The 25609-nt window shown below is 38.3% G+C and overlaps 1 protein-coding gene across 2 annotated transcripts in view; it reads left to right on the forward strand.

The window, feature by feature from the left end:
* The first annotated feature begins 4242 nt into the window (after nucleotides 1-4242).
* Nucleotides 4243-25609, forward strand: part of PRKAR2B (protein kinase cAMP-dependent type II regulatory subunit beta) — a 111672-nt gene continuing 90305 nt past the window's right edge. The window contains exon 1 of one of the 2 annotated variants that reach the window (XM_040260826.1): nucleotides 4243-4718. In XM_040260826.1, the coding sequence (XP_040116760.1) occupies nucleotides 4412-4718 (307 nt within the window). In that variant the 5' untranslated portion in view covers nucleotides 4243-4411. Of the gene's footprint in view, nucleotides 4719-10437; nucleotides 11097-25609 lie in introns of those variants that run through there. The other variant, XM_040260827.1, reaches the window with a different exon arrangement.

The raw sequence follows: 25609 nt of genomic DNA on the forward strand, positions 1-25609 counted from the left end.
ATAACAATAATAAGATAACTCACATAAGTGGAATCACACAGTGTTTGTCCTTTGTGTCTGGCTTATTTCACACAGTATACTGTCTTCAAAGTTCACCCGTGCTATAGCATGTGTCCAAATTTCCTTCCTTCTTAAAGCTGAATAATTTAAATTTTGTATTATTATTTTATATTTTTATTATGATTCGCTTGTCCTTTTATTCTTATGAGTTTATAGTTTTGTTTTATTTTCTCCTTTCCTTTAGCCATTAGTTTAGTGGACTTTCAGAAAGCAGAGATAAACTTGTGAGTCCAACTTAGTCCTAAGAAACCCACAATCCATTTATGAAAACTAGCATTTAAGGATACATTCTCTGTAGCTTTTGAGAATCTCAAAACTTTGCAAGACTTGTTACAGGAGAAAAAAATAATGAAGTTGCTTTAGTCCTCACCTAACCAAAGAAGAACTTACACTTTGACGTTAAGCAAAAAGGGTACTTCAAATAGTTATCTTCTTGGAATACATATAATATGTGTATACACTCTTCCCTGGGTAAGTAGTGTAGAGGCTCTCAAAGTGTGGTCCCTACATCTGCAGCATAAGCATCCCCGGGAGTTTGAGAGAAGAGCAAATTCTCAGGCCCTTCCTTGGACCTACTGAATCTGAAAATCTGTGGGTGGGGCCAGCAACTGTATTTTAACAAGTCTTGTAAGTGCTTCTGGTGCTCCCTAAAGTTGGAGAACCATCAGTCATCTAGAAGCAGTTCTTCATAAAGCTGCATCTAGAAACTAAACATTTATTTAGTCTCAGCCCAAACATTTAAAAGATTTTTCAGGCTATGAGATGAACATCTTTCAGCAAATAACTGTGAGGTGCCTATACCACCAAGTGATTGTGTTTGGGACTTTCTTCTCCACTGAAGGGGCAGACTGTCATATATTTATACTACCTGACCACTTTATTTTTTTATTTTTATCTTTTTCCATTAAGTTTACCATATGATATTGAATATAGTTCCCTTTGCTGTACAATAGGACAAAGGATTGGCCATAGTTATTATTATGCATTATAGAAGTCATCCAAACTATTGGCTTATCCACGCTGTTGTCTTGTTTTAGCTGCTACATATCAACAAACTTTTGTTTCTGTCCAATATGTTTCATTTCCCATGTGTGAAAACAAATTTTGTAGCACTCTTATTTTATTGCAGTACTGAACTCTTGGAGTTCTTTTACAATTACTTCTGATTTTCTGAGAAACTAGTGCAGATTGCTGTGTAAATCAACAACCAAAGAATCAATATCAGTGATGTTCTTTTAAAGAATTCAAAGATAAACAGTCCCTATAAGTCACTGTCACTGCACTCCAAGGTTCAAAAGGAAATATTCTGAAAATGAAAGCAGGAGAAAGCATAATATTGGTTATAACAAATAATAACTAATAATATTTGGTAATATTATATTACCAAAAGGGCTTTGGAGTAGTAAATAAAAGCAAGAATATGATTTGAGAAGTAAATGTCTGTTCTGAGAACAGTATTAACATAATAGGAATATCAGCATCAAACTTTACTTTTTTCAGGTCATGTTTATTGGTTTAAAAACTGACGGAAGTAAAAAATGTTATCAGAGAGCTGTTTGCAAAGATGCTTTAAATCCAATATGTCTTCTGTTATTATACTATTACAGAATATCCTAGGATGGGAGAGACCATAGAGGTCATCTAACCCAATCATGCATTTCATGCTTGACTCACCTCTATACCCCTAAAGAAATGACAGCCACATGCCCTCACATTGTGGTTCATAACAGAGTCATCTACCGTGCCTCACAGAGTAAAACTACAAGGAAGAATAATGGCATTTTGAAACAAAAGTAAAGAATGCTGCTTTGAAATATGGCTCTTGTTAATGTTTGGGAAAGTAGTGTTTTTTTCTTCTGTCATTCCTGGGTGTTGAGCATTGTGGCAGACACTAATTATTGCTCCCAGAATTTGTTCTACTTCATCTCCAAATATTTGCTTGGCACACAACTGCTCAAAATAGAATTTCCATTCCCAAGCTTTCCTTGTAGCCATGCATCTGAGTTACTGTTGTTGCGTAATAAATCACCTTAAAATGTAGAGGTTGAAAACAGAGTTTTTATTATGCTGAAAGATATGGGATGGGGCACCACAGGGCTGGCTTCTTCTGTCATTCTGGCATGACTTCTATCAGAGCAGTCATGAGGACACCCAGATTCAAGAGGAGGGGAATTAAGGCTTCAGCTCTTGATGGGGTATGGCAAGGCACACTGCTGAAGAGCACATGGAACAGGTGAGATTTCTGCAGTCACGTTTGGAACACGCAGTTGGTCACACTACAGGTATGGCCAGTGACCAAGTTCTGGACAAGACGATGTAAGAGGAATTGGTGTGTTTAACTTCCTGGAAGTATTCTTAGATAGGGGACGTGTGTGTGGTGAGAGGAGAAGTTCCCTTCTCTTTTTAACTTTCCTCTTGACTGAAATATGGATGAATAGACTGGAGGTAGAGCAGCAATTTGGACAACAAATTGAGGATTACAGAGCAACAAGCTGGAAGGAGGCTGGGTGCCTAATGATCCTAGAACCACCATGTGAGCCCTGAACCGCTGACATTTACATTACAGAGAAATGAGCTTCTGTCTTGTTTAAGTTACTGTATTTACCATTTTCTTGTTAATCCTAAAAAAAAAAAAATCATAAATGAAGATAGATGATGCAAACTTGTCTTAAATTACTGGGTCTATAAAGATGATAATGCTTATATTGTCTATATAATATTTAAAATATTAAAGTTTGACTAATACTGTGGACCATGCAGTGAGGATCATGGTGTTTTATAAAAGCGTACTTCTTAAAATTCTTGACCCTCATCATCGGAAGTACCGTACTATATTTAAAAATAAAATTATTATGAGATTAAGAAATGCAAATAAAATAGTCACTCATGGAGTGACTATCAGTTGTATTATAAACAAAGGGTTATTTGCCAAATGTATTTTTATTAAAGGGACTAGTTTGTTATATCTTGATTTCTAGTCTTTGAGGTTTCTGAACCATGTAGTTACCGTTTTTTGTGTGTAGACAGAAATCACAATAACTTAACTGAGCTTGCTCTTGAGATATATTATTTTACAATGATGGCATGATGAAAAATGAAATGTTTTTAAACACCATTTAATTGGCAAAAGACATTTTCTAATTCGAAACTGTAAACAGAATAAGCCTTGTTTCAAAGTCAAGGCCTTCTTGAAAAGCACACATCTCGGATTCTATTTCTCTTTATATTGAACTACGTATTCCTATTTTTGGAGATATAATTCAAAACCACTCAAAGCATAAGGGAATGTTTTAAAATAAACAATAACAGTTTAATCAGGCAAAGGTTCTTTTGCTTGAGGGCCGTCTGTCCTGACATTGATATTTTATTCAAATTGCTGCACTATCCTGTTTGAAGGCCATCGACTAACTTCTGAGGGCCTCACAATAAATCGTGCATTTGTCTCAACAAGTAGTAACTGCACCAAGTGGACAATGGGGTACTATCAGAGAACCAAAACAATAAAACAGGTTGAGTGGAGAAAGGCTGTATAACACATGGCGAAAGAAAAAGAAAGGTGTCACAAAGACGGGGCATTATTTCTTTGTCCAAAAGAACCAGTACTACCCGACTTTAAACAAAAGACATCACCCGCACGCACGTATTACTACAACTAGATTCTCAGAGGAAAAGAAAATGACGCTAACAAGGTGGAGGCCCAAGTTTCAGGGCAAATCGCGTGGCACCAGTTCTGCTTGGACTCGGGGTGGTGAAAGAGGCGTGGGAATTTGGCCGAGTGGCCCGTCCTCTCTGGGGCGTGCGGACAGGTGGACTACCAGGCGCGCCTGGGCCCGAGGGTGACCCGGGGAGTGCCGAGTTGGGGGGTGGGTGGACCCGCCCGGGCCGCGCCCCCTAGGAGAGTGCCCCGCCAGCCTGCTGGTGCCTTCCTGCGTTGCGTCTTCAGCCCCTCAGCTGCGCAAGTGGCGGGTGCTCGGCGCCCGCCGGCAGGGTTGCCATGGTTTCCGTGGGTCACGTGGGGGCGCGCCGGAGCCCCCTCCCGCGTGCAGCGGTGGGGCGGGGGCGGGGCGGCCCGGGCGGGGGAGAGGAGCGGCCGCGGCAGGAGCGGGAGGAGCCGGAGATGCTGCCAGCCCTCCCCGGGCCGAGCTCGCTCAGCCGCCGCCGCCGCACGGAACAGCCGCGCGCTGGGAGCCGCGGGCCGGGCCAGCCTGGCTGCCGGGGCCCAGTGCGCCGCGCTCGCAGCCGGTAGCCCCGCCAGCGTCCGTCTGCTCTCGCTTGGCCGCCGCTGGGCCCGAGGCCGGTTCAGCGAGGGGGCGAGGGCGGCGCCCGGGCGCCCGCCGGCAGGGGAGGCAGGATGAGCATCGAGATCCCGGCGGGACTGACGGAGCTGCTGCAGGGCTTCACCGTGGAGGTCCTGAGGCACCAGCCCGCGGACCTGCTGGAGTTCGCGCTGCAGCACTTCACGCGCCTGCAGGAGGAGAACGAACGCAAAGGCGCCGCGCGCTTCGGCCATGAAGGCAGGACCTGGGGGGACGCGGGCGCCGCCAGCGGGGGCGGCACCCCCAGCAAGGGGGTCAACTTCGCCGAGGAGCCCAGGCACAGCGATTCGGAGAACGGCGAGGAGGAGGAGGAAGAGGCCACGGATGCAGGGGCATTCAACGGTGAGGACCGGATTCCCCGCGCGGGCCCCCACCCCCGCCGCTCCCCGTCGGTCCTTAGATCCCAGAGCTACGCTCACCCACCTCTCCCTGCCTTCCCTACCTTCCCCTTGCGCCCACCCCCTCAGCATCCATTTCTGTCTCTTCCACTTGCCCGCTTTCTTCCTCCGCGCTCTCGTCGTGCCCTCCCCCGCGTTCCCTCCTCTGGAGGTGGGGAGCCGAAAGGTGAGGCTTCTCTGCCCACTCGCCCCCATCTCTTCCTGGGCTCGGAGGCAGAGGCCGGCAGGATTGGAGTGGGCATCTGAGAAACAACTTTCACTGGGGTTGCATAAATGAAGCTGGCCCATTTGGCATCCTCTTTCAGCCCTTATGTGTATTAGTGGACTGTCGAAAACGAAAAGGCGGAGGGGTGGTCAATCGCATTGGCTTCACTCTTGTTAGGACGGCAGATTCACTAAAAGGAGCGAGAAATTGGACTCACGGGGCAGAATAGAATTTATGGTGATAGCTTTGGCATTCTTGGAAACGAGAGTCATCTATTATTTTCCAGTTTACCGATAGCGTGTTGTATTCTTTTGGGACACACAACAAAGGATCCTGTTTAGCCTGCAACCCGTCGGGTCTTTGGAATGAGGAAACGGGCTAATGGTTTGATTTAAAACAAATTTTGGATGATTTGATGTCTTAAAAAAAAAAAACAACTGTGGGAAAAACACTGTAGGACGTTCTGAAAGCTTGTTGGTTGTCTTTAGAATGAAAAGCAGTGAGTAATTGTAAGGACTGTGCCAGACACTGAAGCTAGAAAGAATGAATGGGAAAGAAAAGGGGGTTTTCTCCAGTAGCTGCTCCTGGCAGGTCCCACCCCTCCCGCTTAATACCTCTTTCCCTGACACACGCAGACACGCTTACACATTAACAGCCTCCTACATTTACACAGCATGCCTAAATCCCATCTTTTTGTGGCATCCCAAGGTAAAATACCCGGGTGTGCAAATGTGCAAGTGCTTTTTCTTTGTGGTACAAGACAAACGTGCATTCAGCATCACACCAGCTTTTATTTATTTACACTACTCGTGGTTTGTGTGTCCACAGTACATTTCATATTTTAAAGTGTCATTTCCTTGTGTACCTTTCTAGGAAGGTGTTTCTTTTCTTTGCAAAATTGTTGAAATGTGTTATAAAATTAAGGTATTTTTAGCTTATCTGAAGCAGTCACAGAAAGCCCTGGAAATCAATGCTCTCTGAAGATAAAATGGAAGATTGTTACTTAAAAAATTTTTATTTTGGACTTTGTAATGTTTCCAGGGGTAGGATAATCATAGTCTTCATTTTGCACAAAAACTTAATCTAATGCTTTTCTTATTAGAAATGGCATGAGAAGGAAAGAGTGCACATTTTCAGTAGATGGGCAGGAGAAGCCACCGATGAATGACACAAAGGGTAGAGAAATCTAATACCTCTTTAATGCTTGAGACACACATCCACACACGAGTACATCCACATGCACATGGACACACACAAAGAAAACAAAAAGGACTAGTTTTCCAGATTGGAGAAAACCAGACTAAGGACTTGGTAAAGAGCCTATATTTATTCAGTGCAATACATTGTTAGTATAACTAAAATATTTTGCTTGTGTAATGTTTTGAAGTACTTTGCATTTATGATTTTGTTTTCTCTTTAAAACAATGTAGATTGTACACAGAACAGATTTCATTTCCATTTAGCAATGAAGAAATAAGCCATTACCTTCTGAGTAGTAGGGATCATTTATTATGGTTTTATAGTCTCCGAAGCACTTTTATTGTAAAAATTACTCAGTGTCAGTTTTACTATATACTAGTTAACCAGTTGCCCAATTTATTCCCCATTCCTACCCCTCCACACCCTCCAAGACTTTTATGACTGCAACCAGTTTGGTCATTATCCAGTGCACACATATGTGTCTGTGTATAACAGAAACTTTGGCAATGGTGCTTCCCTTTTCTAGGTGCAGTGAAAAATATACATTTAGAGTAGTTTCTATTCTAATCATGTCTCAATTTTTTAAAAGTAATTTGTGTTGAGACCCCCAATTTAAAGACAATTCTAGACTCCTGAGGGGTTGGCAGACTTTTTTGTAAAGGGTCAGAGAGTAAATATTTCAGGCTTTGTGAGCAACGTATGGTCTTCATCGCATATTCCTCTTTTTTTTTTTTTTAACGGTCCTTTAAACATGTATTCCCTCTGTACAAAACTGGCCACAGACCAAGGCCATAGTCTGTCAACTCTCGGTCAAAGGAGGAAAAAGTCAAAATAATACTCTTGGGGAGAGGGAGGGAAACAATGGGAATGAGCCTATCAGTTTAATGCCTAAGACTAAAAAAGTACTGAAATATAAAAATACACCTGATACTGGGTAATCCTCATGACATAGTAAAGAATAAGAAAAGTACTAAAGAATGGGGAAAGTACTAGAAGGCAAGTCTTAATTTACTGAAACATAGCGCAAGATGAAAAGGATAAGTCATTCTTAAATTTTAGTATACCTCTCAAGGAAGTTTGATTCTGAAATGATTATTACCTGGTACTATGCTTTTGGAGCTTTTTTGAATAGGTTGGGGTGGACTTGGGATCTTTTTATAACAGATGATATCTACTGTTCCCTGATCCTACTTTGAGAAAGATTGGTCAACAGATAATGATAATAATGATGATTATAGTATCACTTTCTCTTATTAACAGTTAAAAAATAGCTGCTATTTATTGAGATTGTGTGCTAGACACTATCTAAATGCCTGGATTCATTATCCCAACTTTATAAGAAAGATGAGACTGACAGTTGTTCAGTGTTTCACAGCTGGTAGGCTGCAGAGGTTGTAAGAGCAGTGGGCCTGGCGCCATGCCTGTGCTCTTAAGTCCCGGCTTTTATCTCTGGGAAGGGGGTGGGCCTGGCATCCCTTGAGCATCCCTTTTATGTCAAGCTCTGCTTGAGGCCCTTAATATGTTTTGTCTTTAAGGTTTAGAAAAATAAATTTGTCCAAGGTCACACACAGGACTAGTGAGGAGTAGAGCCTGGTTTCTTACTCACATCTGTCTGACCTAAGATCATCAGAGGTCTCCCCCTTAATGAAATTTGTCCAGCTGGCTGAATCAGAGGTCAAGTGTTCCTGCCCCCCCCCTTTTTTTTTTCAGTAATGGTGATGAATTTGCATTGATTAATTCATACTTACTCTCACGAATCCCTTAGGACAAGTGATCGTATTTGTGAGGGATTGTTCAAAAAGGCAAGTTTTTGACCCTGAAACTGGTTGCCATTGACTCCCCCAGAGAGATCAACTATGTGTGACCTTGAACTCAGTGTGGTTGAATCAAGCAAGTGAACCAGCATTTGGGACCTTGGCCAAAAGTCTGATGGGTGAAGGTGGTCTTTACTTCTCTCTTCCCTTTCCAAAGGATTCTTCCTCTGCTGATTGCTTTCTTGTTGATGTTTACTTCCAGCTTGGTGTCAATTCTTGTTAAAAGGGCAACCTTTAGGTGTTAGAATGACAGTGGCATATTATGATCCCCTTTCTGGGAACTCTTAAAGTCCTGAAAAAAGCTATAATTGAGACTGCCTCCCTCTTCCCCGTCCTACAGAAATCAAATGAAACTTGACCTGTCTCTTCTGTAAGGGCCATGTCCCCAGGCTTGGAATTATTAGGAGGGTTGCAATAAGCCAAAGAGTTGGATCAGTACCAATTTGGAGTGAAATCTGTGGCAATTAATATAGGCATCATTGGGAGATCTAGTGTTGCTCAATTATTTCTTAAGTGAAATAACTCAAATTACAAAATGAAGTAAATGACAAGTGCTGCTCAGTCATGTCCAGCTCTTTGCAACCCCATGGACTATAGCCCGCCAGGCTCCTCTGTCCATGGAATTATCGCAACAGGAATGCTGGAGTGGGTTACCATTTCCATCTCCAAAATTGACAAGTAGTTGGAAACAAATTACACATCAACCCATGAAGAGGAATCAAACTGGAAGAAAAATAGACTAATGTAAAATATGGAAGAACTAATATACTAAATTATCGAAGGCAAAGATATCAAGGTCAGGTTAATTTACAAGGCAAAACTATAGAACCGTGGCTTATAAGCTTGGATGTCAAAGGTATATAAATAGAAATTTAGCATGTAAAATCTGTGACTTAATCCTCTTAACTCTGATTTACGTCAAGTCTTTTAGGAGAACTTTATCTACCTTTACATTTTTACAATTTAAGGGGATTGTGTAGAGTTTACCAGAGATCTTGAAAATTATGCAAAATATTGGAAAGTTGGAGCTTATGGTGAGAGATTAAGGGAACAAAGGTACATAGCATGAGAGGGAATGGTTGAAAGAGCTGAGAATAGCATGCATGTGAAATTTTTTCTTAAGAGGATTAAGAACAAATGTTCTTCATCTCTATTAAATACAGAATTGGAAGAGCTAAGCTTCATTGTAACTTGAAGAATAAAAGTCAGAAATTCATCTGTCTGGAATGACGTGTGTGGTCTTCCTGAAAAATGAGATGACAAAGCCATGAGGGTAATAGATTGACTTGCTTAGAATCTGCTGTGAAAAAGTTCTTAACCTTGTTCACACTGGAAGTAAAAAAACGTTGACATTCATGGCCTAACTGACAGTAGGAAATTGTAGACAGGAATTAGAGCTTTAAAGGAGAGTTGCTTTGGTTGGTTTTTTAGGCTCATTTGTGTGAGCCCTTTTTTAAGAACTTGCTCTGTGGAGGGCTCCTGGAGACTGTTGGGAGACAAAGCAGCCAATCCTTAGTCTCCTACTTCATGTAGCCATCAGCATACAGCTAAAGAAAGAAATTTATTTTAGTGATGGTACTTGTGCAATGGACTGAAAGTTAAAATATTTTTTAGTATATAATCAACCTCTTAAATCCATTTAATCAGTTTGAAAAGCATTCATGGAAGTTGATTTTGGAGGGTTAACTTGCAACTTAGACAATGTCTTTTTTTTTTTTAATGTATGAACTGCTGTGCTCAGCATGTTGACATGGCATAATAATAGTACTTGCTTTGTGAAGTTTTAATGAGGATAAATGGAGTAATATTTGCAAGGCCCTTAGGATACTGCACCCAACAAGCATCAGTTACCTGTTAAACAAATAACCTTATTTACAAGAGGTCTTCCAGAAGTATTTTCTTCACAATGAGGCTTTCATTGTGTTTGGTGTCGATGAATCTAATGTTTGTACTTTTTACACAGATGAAATAGGAAATGAGCTTGCTGGGCAGTTTCTCTTAGGATTTAATGTGAAGTTATGTTGCATAGTAATAAAACCCACATCCTTTCAACTCATAATTTGTAGCTAAGCAAGCACTCTAGGATTTTGTAGTTAATGAGACTTTTCTGGTCTTTGGCTATTGGAAATGTATATAGTAGTTTTAAATCCTCCTCCTGAAATGGATTACATCATTCATGACAATGGCTAAAATATTAAAGCCATTATTTTAGTTAGGGGCTTAAAACAACATTAGAGAAGATTAAAAAATATATTTTGCATTAGAGATGGCAATTATGATTTTTCAAAGAACAGTTAAGAACATTATTCATTTTAATAGTAGCATTAAATGGATTACTTTAGGGATTGAAATTGGGAAATCAAAGGACTTTGGGTGTCCTTTCTCAAACTTTTATCCATCTATTACTTTAAACTTGGGAAAAGAGAGGGAGAGGGGAGAGGAGGGATGGGAAAAGAGAGAGAGGAGGAGGAACAGGAGTAAAATCTGTTGCAACTTGTCAAGGGTTCTTTGAGAAACTGATCCCTTTCTTAAGCAGTGGCATAGAATCAAGGCATCTCAACAAAAACTGAAGCATTGGATGCTTTCATATGTTTACCTGCTATCTTAAAAGATCAAACTGTAGCTGTTATTTAACTTAAGACTGTTACAAGCTTTCCATTTGAAGGCATGTAAGCTTTCCATTTGAGTTTGTACATAAAGTGATGTATTGTATCTGGGTGGGACAGAGTAAATATTTAATGGTTATTCATTCCCTGGATTCCAGTAAATTTCTAGCTGTCAAAGTTATGTCCATAGCTGTGTCAAAAGAAAAAAAAATTGTGTATCTTTTTCAACCATGTGGATATTAACAAAAGATCTTTGAAATTGTCAAGGAGGAATTTATTTGTGATCCCTTAAAAAAAGAGATCTTAATGAGAGTAGTAGGAATAGAGAAAGCCTATGGTGGAAGTAGGGGTTGATGGAATATTTGAGGTAAGGGATTCAGCAAAGGTGTTTGAGTTGACTGACCTTGGGGTCTGCCTTAGCAGTGTTCAGAGTCACAGAGTAACAGAGCTGAGACCTGGAACAGCCCGTGAGGAGAAAGAACAGGTAAAGTTGAAAGGTAGGATCCTCTGCTCATTCACTCACTGCAGACATATTTATTGAGAACCAACGCCTTTTTTTTTTCTTAAGAAAAAAGAAGTAAGTATTCTTTTAAGTTTACTATCTCTAGACTCCTTAAGAGACAATCCTTTTGTCACAGACTGTCTCATAGATAGAATATGTTGTCTATAACATTTAACAGATGGAGCTGCTGAGAGCCAGAGACATTCCTTGCCCAGATTTAGTCCGTTTTCGTCTTTTTGTTCATAGAATTATCACTTAACATTTTGTGTGCTATTGATATTAACTTACCTACTATAAATCCTTCCTGTCTTCCATCAGGGTGATAGATAAGGTCTAAAAGGCCAGGCTAACAAGAAGTACTTTTGTACTTTTCCCTTCAGAGTCACCAGTTTTTTTTCTCTTTGATTTTTTCATTGCAGTGAAATTTAATATTAGATTTTATTTTTGTATCAATTGCTTAAGAAGAGGCAATGGAAAAGAAAAAAGAGTGCAGTGACTTTTCTGAGTTGGATGAGTTGTTGTCATCGTGTTCTTGGTCCTGTTCTTATTGTCCTTCCATCCTTATCCTTACTACTTAGTTGTGATTGAGATGGTCATGGTTACAAAACCCCATACGAAAACTTCACTGTGATACTGATTATTATCTTTATTTTGTGGGAGCAAGTTTTTGTGTTTCGGAAATTCGAAATGACTCAGACTGTTCCATTATGTAATTATTTTGTGGAAAGAATTTGAGCTCAAATTTTCAGGTCATGGCTTACATGAAAACAACAATCTAAAAAAATCAGAAATATAAACACAGTTGGTGTAACATTTATAAATGTTTCAGCAATAGGCTTTGCCATGTGTAGCTTAGTATGTTTGGAAGCTAAAAAAAAAAAAAAATCATTCCAGTTGCTGCTGTTTAAAAATGCTCTGTATTTTAAAAAAAAAGACAAAAGGTCAAAATATAAACACATGTTCCACATAAAAGTGAAGCCAAAAAGATATACTGTATACAGTGATTCCGGTATCCGTTTGGCTGGGGACTGACACTGTTTAATTTACATTAGCTGTTCCAAGATAGAATAGTTCATGGGAGTTTTACTGAGGGGAATTTTTTTTTTTTTTTTTTTTGGATAAAAAAGAAGGAAAAACTTCCATTTGTTTAAATATGTTAGACTCAAAAAGCATCTTTCCAAAAGGTTCTTAATTAAAACATGACTCAGCTGTTTCGTTTCAGTTGCTGTAGAAAGCTAATGTCTGTTAAATGATATTCTTTTTATTTAATCATTGTTAACATTTTTGGTTACTTAACTGCCAGGCCCTGAATAAGACTTGTTATACACTTCATTCAGCCTTCCCCGGAGTGAGTGGTAGAGTCAGGATTCTAACCTGGCAGTCTTAAGTTCAAGCGCATCTGCTTGACCACACACTTCAGTGTTAGTAACTCTTACAGCAATAACATGGCTGAAAAGAACCACGTATCAAAAAATAAGCCACCTACTTTTCCCTCTAAAAATTTAGTCTAGCTCAGCAGTGATCTGTCCTTTTCACAGTTTGCTTTTTCTCTCTGTTCTATCCAAATTAGCACTTGGTATACTTTTCTTACATGAGCTTTGTTTTATTTTATTTTGCTATGCTCTGCAGCTTGTGAGATCTTAGTCCCTCAAACCTGGGTGTTCAGCAGTGAAAGAACGAAGTCCTAACCACTGGACCATCAGGGAAGCCCCGGTACTTGGTGTACTTTTGACAATCAATAAACTATTTATTTTTAGAAATGAACACCTCGTATACTGAGCTGTTTAATTATCAAATTTTTTTGATTATGTACCCTCATTAGCAAAATAGCAGTTTTGCTAATGAGGGAACATAATGAGTATACACATCCCAAGTATGTCTTTATAAATATTGTGCATGTACCAGTATATGAGAAAGTGTTGTTGTTGTTGACTCTTTTGCAACCCAGTGGACTTTAGCCCACCAGGCTTCTCTGTCCATGGGATTTCCCAGGCAGGATAACTAGAGTAGGTTGCCGTTCCCTTCTCCAGGGGATCTTCCGAGCCCAGGGATCGAACCTGTGTCTTCTGCATTGCAGGCAGATTCTTTACCACTGAGCTATCAGGGGAGTCCCATGAGAAAGGATTCTACAATATAAATTTTGAAAGGGAGAAGAAGTCATTGTAAACAAGTTCTAATTTTTTCCTACACCCTTAAAGACTGCCTTATACTCTGTCTTGTGGTACATGACCCCATTTTGGAGACCACAATCCCTAACAATTCAACTAAACTGATACTCTATTAATATATAAGCTGGCTGTAATAAACTTTGGCTTCCTCTTTTTAAGCTCCTGAATTATAGGGTCCTAGTGTGTTTGTGTTTGTCTTTTTAAATAGACATTCATTAGGTAAGCTAATTGTTTAACTCAACCGAAGTTTGGCAGAATAAAGAGGAAAATTCTATCTTATAAGGAGGAAATAAAATCATACTACGTGACAGATAAGATCCAGGCTTTTTCTTTTAAATTTGTATTCCCCTCTGTACCTTGAACTCCATTTAGATTATAGAGTACTAAGGTTCTTGGTACACATTTTGGGGATGTAACAAACAGAATCATACCATGTTATAGGTGTTTAGTTAAGAATCACTAAGTCATGGAAATGCTATCTAAATTAGAAGAAAATCTAAAGTTTAAAATATTTTAAAAGATTAGGACCAGACAACACCATAAGGAGAAAAAAGTTTAAAATAGTTTAAAAGAAATGCAGTTACATAGGGTATAGTGGTAAAGAACCTGTTTGCCCAGGCAGGAGATGCAAGAGACATGGGTTCAATCCCTGGGTCAGGAAGATGTCCTGGAGGAGCCTGTGGCAACCCACTCCAGTATTCTTGCCTGGAGAATCCCATGGACAGAAGAGCCTGGCAGGCTCCAGTCCATAGGGTCGCAAAGAGTCGGACATGACTGAAGCCACTTAGCATGCACGCATGCACTGGGGTATCTCAGGAAAGCAGTCTCTGGAGAGGACAGTTGTTTAGAAGGGAGACTCTTCACTGTCCGCCTTTTTGTAACTTGATAAAAAGCTTATCATATACTTGTATTACCTATTAAGTACATTTTAAGTGAAAAGAGACATGAAAGAAAGTCTATTCATTTGTAAATAGCCCTTGAGTAGTAGATAAAACACTGTAGAGGTACATAGTGTGGTTCAAAATTGATGTATTCAAATATTCTTGCTGGAATTATTCTCTTGGTCCTAGGTACCCAGTCTTCTTTGCTTAGCTTTCTGCCAAATCCCAGTTTTTCTCCAAAGGTTAGCTTCATTTCACCCTTCCAAAAGATCCTTACAAAATTCTCTGGTTGACATGAAAAGTGTCAAAATGGCAGAAAGAAAGCTCGGTGGCTGTCAGATGTGCCTGGCACAGGCAGGCAGGGATATGCAGTAATAAGCTTCCTCCCTCCTAGACTTTCCTGTGTGCATCTCGCTTTGCTCACATTAGGTGGCCAAATATATTTTCATTAACCCCAAGTTGAATACTGAATGTCTAATAATAGTAAATGTCTGTAAACGTACATTTCTGAAGTGATCGAAACCTTCTTGGGCATGTGAATATTAAAAATACCCTCTTGATAATCCTTTATATTTTAAACATTTTAAAGTGTTTTCATGAAATGTAAAAGCCTTTGCTAGTCTTCAGTTTCATAGGTTTAGACTTCATTATATTAAACAAAATAAGGCGGCATTATATTTTGGCCTGATATTTGATCATTCTGCAAAATGCAAAAAACACAAGCATACAGGCTTGTCTTGCAGCTGAGCATTGCATATTCTCACTGAGTAGATGTTCTGATCTCTCCTTCTGCGTCTGAGAGCCCTGTGTTACATCTCAAATGCATCTGTTGCCCTGAACCTGCTTTGTCCTTTTTTCTCTCCATCTTGCCTCATTCCTAACCACCTTGAAAGACGCTGCCTTCTTACCTTTATTACGAGAATCCTGCTCACCCCCTAGGGCTGACTTGCTCTTTGGAGCCCTCCAGTTTTAACTGTAGTTCCAGCACAGACCTCCCCTCTCCTTAAGATTCAGTGTGTCTACCTGCTTACCAGCCACCTCTGCTTGCATATTCTTCAAGCAACTCAAATAATTTTGCCCTAAACTGAATGTGTTACAGTCATCTCCCTCAATTATTATTCCTTCCACATTTCCCCTCCGCTCATTTGATAAACATGGTCAGTAGATCCCCTTTCCTCTGCCTTATACTTCTTAAGCCTGGTAGTTTATGGAAAACAGATTGCTTTTAGTGCTGAAAAATGTTAAAGTAATGCTGAAAAATTAGAAACAGTGAAAACTTTTTAAAAATATGCCCTTGCTTTGGCATAAGCTCTGGGTTTGAATCTTGATTCTGCCATTTATAACTTTTGGAACCTTGAGCAAGTTACTTTACCATCTATGCCTCAGTTTCCTCATCTGTGAAATGGGAATTATGACACTACTTACCTCAGAGGGTTAAATGAGTTAACAGTGTCTGACATATACTAGCCTTATATATGGGTTTGTTAAAAAATAAGAAAAGGAAGGAAGGAAAAGCAGGTTTTAGAAGTCAGAACATTACAGTTTTTAAAAATGAAGTTTGAACACAGGGAGCTCACCCTGGTGCCCTGTGATGACCTAGGTGGGTAGGATGAGGGTGTGGAAGGGAGGCTGAAGAGGGAGGGGATATATATACACTTATGGCTGATTCACATTTTTGTACAGCAGAAACCAACACAACATTGTAAAGCAGTTATCCTTCAATTAAAAATAAACTTAAAAAAATGAAAAGTTGATTGAGAATATAAAACACTGGAGATTATTTTCAAGTCAGTATAGTAATAGTACTTGAATAAAAAGTTATTAATGAAAAGTATAAAACTGAAGTTTTTAGATCTTTCAGCTAAGTGTTTCAAACTTTAAAAAAACCCTTGCTCTTTTAAATCTCAAGTCCTCCTTTGATTCTATTTAAAATGCAAGGTAAATAGTCTGACTTTAAAAAAAAATAAGGGAAAAAAAAGCAATGGGATAAAGTTTTGCTTTGTTTTCACACCATCTCCTTCCTTGACAATCAGTGTTTAACTGGTAGAATAAATAAATTTGTGTGTGTAAAATCTCCCAGTTTATGGTTTTATCCAAGTTTTAATAAGTCATTTTAAAACAACTTGCAAAAGAGTAGGTAGGGGTATTGATAGTAGGTACTTTATTTAAGTGAGGCAGATGCTTATAGTAAAAACATGAATGTGTGCCTGAAATATAAATTGGAAAAATTGGTTGCATTAAATTGACAGCTTGTTGCCATTTCCTTATGTCATAATATTTATGAAAGAAAGCTTATGGTGGGACAAACTTTTGTACCTAAGTTCTATGTTAAAATGATTTTATTCTGAAAACCCATCATTCTGTACTTGCTCCATTACAAATTACTATCTTAATAGATTTTTAGAAAGAAAAAGACAGTTCTTTTGGATCTTTGTTTTTACATGGAGTTTTTCACAGGTCTTTGATATCTTATTTGACTGTCGTTAACAACAGTTTACCAACTAAGCAAGATTAGGATCTTTGATTCCTAATAATTCCTTAAAAAGAATTCAAAAGATATTTTAGTGTTCAAATTTTAAGAAAAACTCATTCGTAAAAGGATATTTTATAAAATATATTTCAGGAGCACATTTAGCATTGAAAGAGTACAAAGCTTCAGTTACACAAGGTGAATGAGTTCTGGGAATCTAAGTATGCAGCAGGGTGACAGTTACCAGTACTGTACTGGATGCTTGAAATTGGCTGAGAAAATTGATCTTAATTAAAATCTTCACACATACAGAATGGTGACTATATAGAAGTGATAATTAAATTGTTTAGCTTCATTGTGATTTTTTTGTACAGTATATACTATGCTAAAATATCAAGTTGCATGCCTTACATATATTGTTTTTATATGTCAAAGATAACAAAGTAAAAAAAAAAAAAAAAAACCGCAGTGTAGACTAATCTGGTTGGACTGAGAGTATTGAGAGATTTTTATGTACCGAGAGAGATCTCCAAAAGCGAGTAAAGGAGAAATTTTTTCTCTCTCTCTTGTTCTTTCTTTCTCTTTTTTTAAATTATGAGGTGTTTCCAATATACAAAAATGAATACTCATATAAACCATCCCCTGTCTCTAACAGATTCTAACATTTTAACCCTTCACGTTCTTTTTTTCTTTTAAGAAAATAATTATACATACAGTAGGAATTTCCTTGTGTGTCCCTCTCTTACCCATTCTCTTAACTTCTTTCTCCATAGATAACCACCACTATGATGAATTTCTTGTCTTTTATTTCCTATTTTTGTTTCTGTACTGTTACTACAAAGGCATCTATTTATAGATTAGGAATACTATTTTGCATATATTCCAAGTTTGTATAATTGTACCACTTATAAAAGTTTCATTTATGTAAATTATCATCCTTCAGCTTGTGTTTTAGAACAGTGTTTGAGATATTACATTGATTCATATAGCCCTTGTTTACTTCTTTTCAACTGTTAGTATACCCTTATGTAAATAGACAGTTTATCTGTTCTTCGGTAAATATTTTGCTTGTTTCTAATTATCTGTTATTACAGTGATGTGATGAGCATGATGTGTGTGTGCATGTATGTGTATTATGCAAATGTACTCGAGTTTTTTAAAGTGTGGGGACCCCTGGAGGACCATTCCTCTCCTCCTCCTTGACCTTTTCAGGGAGTCTATGGATTGGAAATAACAATAATAATAATATATAATAAGTTCTTTCCCCTCCCCCTCATTCTCTCATTCTCGTAAGTATATAATGGAATTTTCCAGAGGGTACATAATGTATGCTATTGCAGCAGATTGAATGCAGAAGTAGATGTGAGAACCCAACTGTCTTCTATTATGCCAGATTTGTAAAAAATGTAAAATAGCCATTCTTTTTATTAATTTTTTTTGTTTTGGAGGATGTAGTTATTTTCCATAAGAATATGTTATTTCACTGGGATGACCCAGAGAGATGATATGAGGAGGGTGGTGGGAGGGGGGTTCAGGGTTGGGAACTCATGTACATCTGTGGTGGATTCATGTCAATGTATGGCAAAACCAATACAGTATTGTAAAGTAAAAGAATTAAAAATAAATAATAAATAAATGCAAAAAAGAATATGTTATTTACAATAATATGTAGTTGCATACTGTTCATTTTTAAGTGAAATAATTTTAAAACAGTTTTAATTTATTATACAATATATATTCATGACTATCACTCATATAAACAAATAATTTTTAAGAATATAAAGAGACTGAAGTTCGATGATTGCTGCTCCAGGTTATATATCTAAGTGTAGAAAGGCTGGCTGGAGGGAACACACAGCTTTCACTGTAGCTCATTTTGCCTTATTTGCTCTGCAAAGCTATTATCCAGTTTTCACCCTCAGCAGTAGTGTGAGAATTTCTAATTGTGCACATTCAAGCTACCATTTGATGTTGTTAGATTTTAAGCAGCTTTGCCAATAGGATGGATGTTACCTTGAGATCTTGTGAATTGAATTTGCTTTTCCTTGATTGATGTTGATCTTGAATATCTTTTTTATGTTCACTGATCATATTTGTAGTTCATCTTCTGTGAAAAATAATTTTTATTGCCATTTTTCCTATCTGACTGTGTTGTTCTTACTGATTTGTAAGGCTGTTCCTTTTCTTTCCCCTTCCATCCATCCATCCATCCATCCATCCATTTATCTTCTGGTTACTAATTCTTTGTTGGTAACATGCATTAAAAAATATCTTCTCCCAGTCTTGGGCTTGTCTTTTCATCTTATTTACAGTAGCGTAGTTTGAACAGAGTTTTCTTTGTTCTGTCCTCTAGTGTTATTGAGATATAATCAACATACAGCACTGTGTAAGTTTAAGGTGTCCAGCATAATGGTTTGATTTATGTACATCATAAAATGATTACCACACTAGGTTTAGTGAACATCCATCATCTCATAGATGTAAAATGAAAAAAAAAATTTTTTTTCCTTATGATGAGAACTGTTAGGATTCACTCTCTTAACAACGTTCATATATAACATAGAGTAGTGTTAATTATATAGATCTTATTGTGCATTACGTCCCTAATACTTACTCATCTTCTAACTGGAAGTTTAAGCCGTTTGACTGTCTTCATCCAATTGCTCCTCCTTTCAACCTCTGCCTCTGGTAACCATAAATCTGATCTCTCTATGAGTTTGTTTATTTGTTTGTTTGTTGAAGAATAATTGACCTACAGCAAACACTCTGTTAGTTCCTGATGCATAACAGAGATTTGATATTTCTGTATGTTGCAGATTGATTACCACATTAAGTCTAGTTAACATTTGTCATTGTACAAAGATATTATCCATACATTATTATTGATTATAGTCTCCTTGCTGTATATTCCATCCCCATGACTCACTTGTTTTGTAAATGGAAGTTTACCTCTTAATTTCCTTCACTTGTTTCACTCTTTTCACTCATGTTCATGCCTTTTCACTCAAGAACATAATTTCTTGATTTTATTATAGGCTAACATTAATCGTTTCCTTTATACTTACACTTTTTTGTGCCTTAAGAAATCCATCTCTGCCCCACATTAAAAAGATAATCTCTTCATTTTCTCGTAAAAATGAAAAAGTCTTGAGTTTCACACTTAAGGTTTTAATCTATCTATAATTTATTTTTGTGCATGGTGAGAGATGAGAATCTTATTTCATTTTTTTAAAATATGCATCATTTTTTTACTTTTTCCCTCACTGACTTTTAAACATCAGTTTCTCATTTTTATGTGAATGTACTTAAAGGCTATTCTCTTTTATTCATTTGTCCATTCTTTCATTTTAATATTTTTATCTTAATATGAGTTTATATGGTCCTGATATGTGGTAGGGTAAGTAATTTTTACTTTCTTTATTTGGGCTCCAAAATCACTGCAGATGGTGACTGCAGCCATAAAATTAAAAGACGCTTACTCCTTGGAAGAAAAGTTATGACCAACCTGCTGCTGCTGCTGCTAAGTCGCTTCAGTCGTGTCCGACTCTGTGCGACCCCATAGACGGCAGCCCACCAGGCTCTGCTGTCCCTGGGATTCTCCAGGGAAGGACGCTGGAGTGGGTTGCCATTTCCTTCTCCAATGCATGAAAGTGAAAAGTGAAAATGAAATTGCTCAATCATGTCTGACTCATAGTGACGCCATGGACTGCAGTCTACCAGGCTCCTCCATCCATGGGATTTTCCAGGCAAGAGGACTGGAGTAGGGTGCCATTGCCTTCTCCAGTGACCAACCTAGACAGCATATGAAGAAGCAGAGACATTACTTTGCCAACAAAGATCCATCTAGTTAAGGCTATGGTTTTTCCAGTAGTATGGAAAGTTGTGATGTGAATGTGAAAGTTGGACTGTGAAGAAAGCTGAGCAATGAAGAATTGATGCTTTTGAACTGTGGTGTTGGACAAGACTCTTGAGAGTCCCTTGGACTGTAAGAAGATCCAACCAGTCCATCCTAAAGGAAATTAGTTCTGAATATTCATTGGAAGGACTGATGCTGAAGCTGAAACTCCAATACTTTGGCCACCTGATGTGAAGAACTGACTTATTTGAAAAGACTCTGATGCTGTGAAAGATTGAAGGCGAGAGGATAAGGGGACAACAGAGGACGAGATGGTTGGATGGCATCGCCAACTCAATGGACATGAATTTGAGTAAACTCCAGGAGTTGGTGATGGACAGGAAGGCCTGGATTGCTGCAGTCTGTGGGGTTGCAAAGAGTCGGACACGACTGAGCAACTAAACTGAACTGAAGTAATTTTTACCTTATTTTTCTTCAGAATTGTTTAACTACCCATAGGCTTTTATTATTCCACAGAACTTTTAGGATAAGCTTCTTTAAATGATATTGAATCTTCCTGTCCATGAACATTGCCTATCTCCATTTATTCAGTTTTCCTTTCATTTCTTCAGTGTTCTGTAATTTTCTTCATAAAGGATTTTCTTGTCTTTTCTTAACCTTATTTCTAAGTTACCTATTATTTTTTGTTGCTATTATAATTGTTTTTTTCCCTTACGTATTCTAATTTATTTTTATTGGAATATACATAAGGAGCTGTTAAATCTCAATAATAAAAAGGCTTTAATGAAACTGAGCAAAAGACTTAAACAGTTTAATAAAGAAGACATGAGAATGGCCAGTAAACCCATGGGAGAGTGCTCAGTATCTTTGGTTATTAAGGAAATTAACATTAAAATCACAATGAGATTCCACTAAACGCATGAGAATAGCTAAAATAGAAGACCTGTCTTACGTTAGCAAAGATACAAGGTAACTGAAATTCTTGTTTATTACATGAGAGGATGAAATGGTAGAAACAAGAAATCAGCAGTTTTTTTATAAGGTTAAATATTTATTTACCTATGACCCAGCAGTCCCACTCTAGGTGCTGTACTTGCTTACTCAGTTGTGTCTGACTCTTTGCAACCCCTGTGGACCATAGCCTGCCAGGCACCTCTGTACATGGGGATTCTCCAGGCAAGAATACTGGAGTGGGTTATCATTCCCTCCTCCAGGGGATCTTCCCAACCCAGGGATCAAACCCCTGTCTTCCACATTCCAGGCAGATTCTTTACCGTCTGAGACACCAGGGAAGCCCGTGAATACTGGAGGGGGAAGCCTATGCTTTCTTCAGGGAATTGTCCTGACCCAGGAATCGAACTAGGGTTTCCTGCATTGCAGGCAGCTGTTTTACCAGCTGAGCTACCAGGGAAACTCCTTCTAGGTATCTACATGAGAAATACATACGTTCACAAAAAGATGTGTATAAAAATATTTATAGAAGTTTTATTCAGAATGGCCCAGATTGGAAAAAATCATCAACAGGAGAATGGATAGACAAATTGTAGTGCATTCACATAATGAAATACTACTCAGCAGTAAAAAAGAACAAACTATTGATCTTCTCAGCAGTGAGAATAAATCTCAGATTTGTATGAAATTCAGAGACAGGCAAAACTAAGCTATGGTTAGAAATGGTTCTAAACTACTATTAGAAATACTAATAATAGTTTCCTAAGGGATGGTAGGAATTGACTGTAAGGAGTTGGGGAAACTTTCCAGGGTGTTGGAAATGTTTTGTATATTGATTGGAATATTGGTTACATAGCTGTATACATTTGTCAGAACTCAGTGAATTGTGTACTTCACTGTATTTCATTTTCACCTTGATTAAAAATAAAACTGTTCGAAACATGGATGTTCTTAAAAGCCTCTTTCCCACATTTTAATTGAAAAGTGCCTTTGCTTTCTGCACTGATTAACTTGTGAAATTTTTCATTATTTTTGTTGGAAACTAGCAGCTGGGTTGAATTTTTCTAATTATGGGTCATAAATGGGATTGCATTTTACTGCTTCTACAAGAAGTCAAAGGCCAGTGTAACTCTACCGTTTTAAAGTTGATTTTATGTTCCAGCCAGTACAGTATTTTATGAGTTTCATAAATTTAATGTGTGTATAAATTATCACTTACATTTGTCCAAATAATCTTTAAGTATCAGGAAATAACCTTAGTATATTAAATTTTCAATAGCACTATTCATTCAGTATTTGTTGAGGTAAATACGTATTAAGCAGAGTTCTAGGTGCTGGGTATATAGTAGTGAAACAGACAAGGAAGGATGCTGCCCTCTCGGTAGCACGGGAGGAATCACATAGTAAGCATAATACACAAGATGATTGGATGGTATCACCAAGTCAGAGGACATGAGTTTGAACAAACTCCAGGAGATAATTAAGGACAGATAAGCCTGGCATGCCGTAGTCCATGGGGTCGCAAAGAGTTGGGCACTACTGAGCTACTGAACAACAGCAGTGAAAAGTATCTTTAGATAGTGCTGGCATTTGAGAGGACCTGCACGGGGTTAAACTGAGTATTCAGAGAATGTCCTCCTTTTTTTAGGAGGCATTTAAGCTGAGCCTAGAATAGCAGGAACATCATTCTGTGAAGACAAGGTGGTGTTTTCTGTACTTTTGTGATTAGGTCAAGCTTAATCACATTTCCTGATGGTTTTGTCTTCATTTCAGAGCCCTTATATTTTTCTTAACTACTCTTTTCTGGGTCTGATTTTACTGTGCCTCCAGGGATGTGTGAGGATTTGAACTCTCCTAGCTTTTGGTTTTTGTAGTATTCTTAGTGGTCTAGTCTGGATTGTTCACTCTTAAAAAAAAAAAACATTAGGAACAAAACATTAGTCTCTGTAAATCTGCCCTTTATACATATTTGATCTTACAGGTTTAGAAGAGACAGTTTTAGCATATGCAGAAGCAGAGGTTGCATTGATATAGTTTTGGAAATGGCCTTTCCCATCTCCAGTTTTATTTCGGAGTCCACATTTCAAAATCCTTAAAGTATTGGGAGCCTCTTTCTGGACATTGTTAGTACATCAACTCTTTGTGTGGCTTTATAAGCTTAGCTACCTTAAGACTCTTGTAGCTGAAGCTGAATTTTTCTTCTGGTCCTAAGAGGGTATTTTTGGTAAAGTCCTCATGAATTAAAAAGTGGAGAATCAAGTTCATTCATAAGCAAAAGTAAACCAAGAGTGTTTTTTCCCCTAAAGTAATAGTTATATTCTATTACGTTGGTATTTTAGAATATTAGTTATATTTTGAGGAGTTTGCTTTGTGAATAGAAAGAATGAGACTGTGCATCTCTTTAGTGGTCCTTAAAGGTGGCATTTAAAAAAAGCTGGACGTCTGTATTTCATCTCATTCTGCCCTACTCCAGCCATGCTCCATGTATATGGGTAGATAGGACACCTAAATCTCACATTATATAATCGAAAAGGAAAAAGAAAACTGGTCCCTCAAACACTTGCTTCTCAAACAGTTCCCATCATTTCTGATCAGAAGTACTTTGAGGGAACATAGCTTTAACAAAGACACAGAAAATAAATAAGTGGTCCTTTGCAATGTCAGAAAGTAAGCATGTATAAAGAAGTTTGAAAATTGTGTTTGTTCAGTTAATTAGGACAATATTTCAGGTTTTGTTGTTTATTTGCTTTAGTGGCTGTTGATCTTTTAAAAAAGTTAAATTTTCCTTCCTTCAAAGGTGAGCCTTATAGCTCAGGCATAAGAGAAATTTACTCTGAGCCAAGTATTTATTCTGTCAAAAATAATTACCTAACATGGTTTCAGTTGACATAATTTCTAGAATCTTTTATTTAGAGAGCAGATTTGGAAAATGTTTATTCTAGAAAAGGTGACTCATGAGGCTGGGGATGTTAATTATTGTGCTGACTCCAAGACTGTTGTGTACGTCTTACTTCAGGGTACATGAACTCTTTTCTGCAAAGAATATTTAACCAATGTGGCTACCGTATAGATAGAGTGGGGGGTGTGTGTGTGTGTTTGTGTGTGTGTGTCTGTGTGTGTGTGTCTGTGTGTGTGTGGCTGTGTGTGTGTGGCTGTGTGTGTGTGTGGCTGTGTGTGTGTGTGGCTGTGTGTGTGTGTGTGTGTGTGTGTGTGTGTGTGTAATGACCATAAATCACAACTTCTTTCCCAGCATTATGCTCAGAGATGCAGACTATCTGTATGATTATCAACCTGGCTTTTCTTTTTGAAGGCCAAACTCATTGGTTCATGCCTTCAGTTGACTGCATTTGTTTTCATAGAATTTCTTGAGTTTTCTAGTTTTCTGTGAAATTTCTCTTTTATCTACATTTTCCTGTTAGAGTAGCTGCTTATGTGGTGTAAGCCCTTGCAGCCATAGTATTTGAAAATACCTCCCGACTTGGTCAGGCTCTTCAGAGGCAAGGACTCTGTCACATTCCCAGTGCCCAGCATCCACATCCAATAAATAGCAGAGTAAGTGGGACAAGGAGACTTGCTCTGTTTACTTCACAGAGTTGATGGATTAACCCTCAGCTGTTGAATCAGTGCCTCTTATCTGCCAGGCACTGCTTATCTTGGGCTTCAGGCAAAAAGAAGTGAGAATATAAGCAGGTCCCGCTGGCACTGGTGGGGAGTCACAGGTGTGGGAGGTTGTTTTCCCTGCTAGGAATAGAGAGGCTTATTCAGCCATCTTCAAGTAATGGAGCATTTTTCTTGTAAGGATGCTCCAGGATTAAAGATGACTTGAATCAGCTACACTTCTGTGTCTCCTGGGGGCGGAGGAATTAAGACCCATCTAGTTTGGAAACTGACAGAATCTCTGGTTAGATAAGCACAAAAGATATTCATAGGAACACAGGACTCTCAGTATTCTGCTGGAATGGCACTTGGGAGAAAGTCAAACCTATATAAACATTTCTGTATTTTCCCTTGAGGATTCATTAAAATCATAGATTATATCTGTTTCAAATGTTAGAGGCATTTAGTATATTCTTAAATCATATTTGTTTCTCCAGGCAGGTTATATTTTTTCTTCTATATTCTCCTAATATTGGGGTGTGTGTGTGTGTGTGTGTGTGTGTGTGTGTGTGTGTGTGTGTGTGT

This window comes from Oryx dammah, unplaced genomic scaffold (genome assembly GCF_014754425.2).
Source record: "Oryx dammah isolate SB20612 unplaced genomic scaffold, SCBI_Odam_1.1 HiC_scaffold_18, whole genome shotgun sequence".
In the NCBI taxonomy this organism is placed as follows: Eukaryota; Metazoa; Chordata; class Mammalia; order Artiodactyla; family Bovidae; genus Oryx; species Oryx dammah.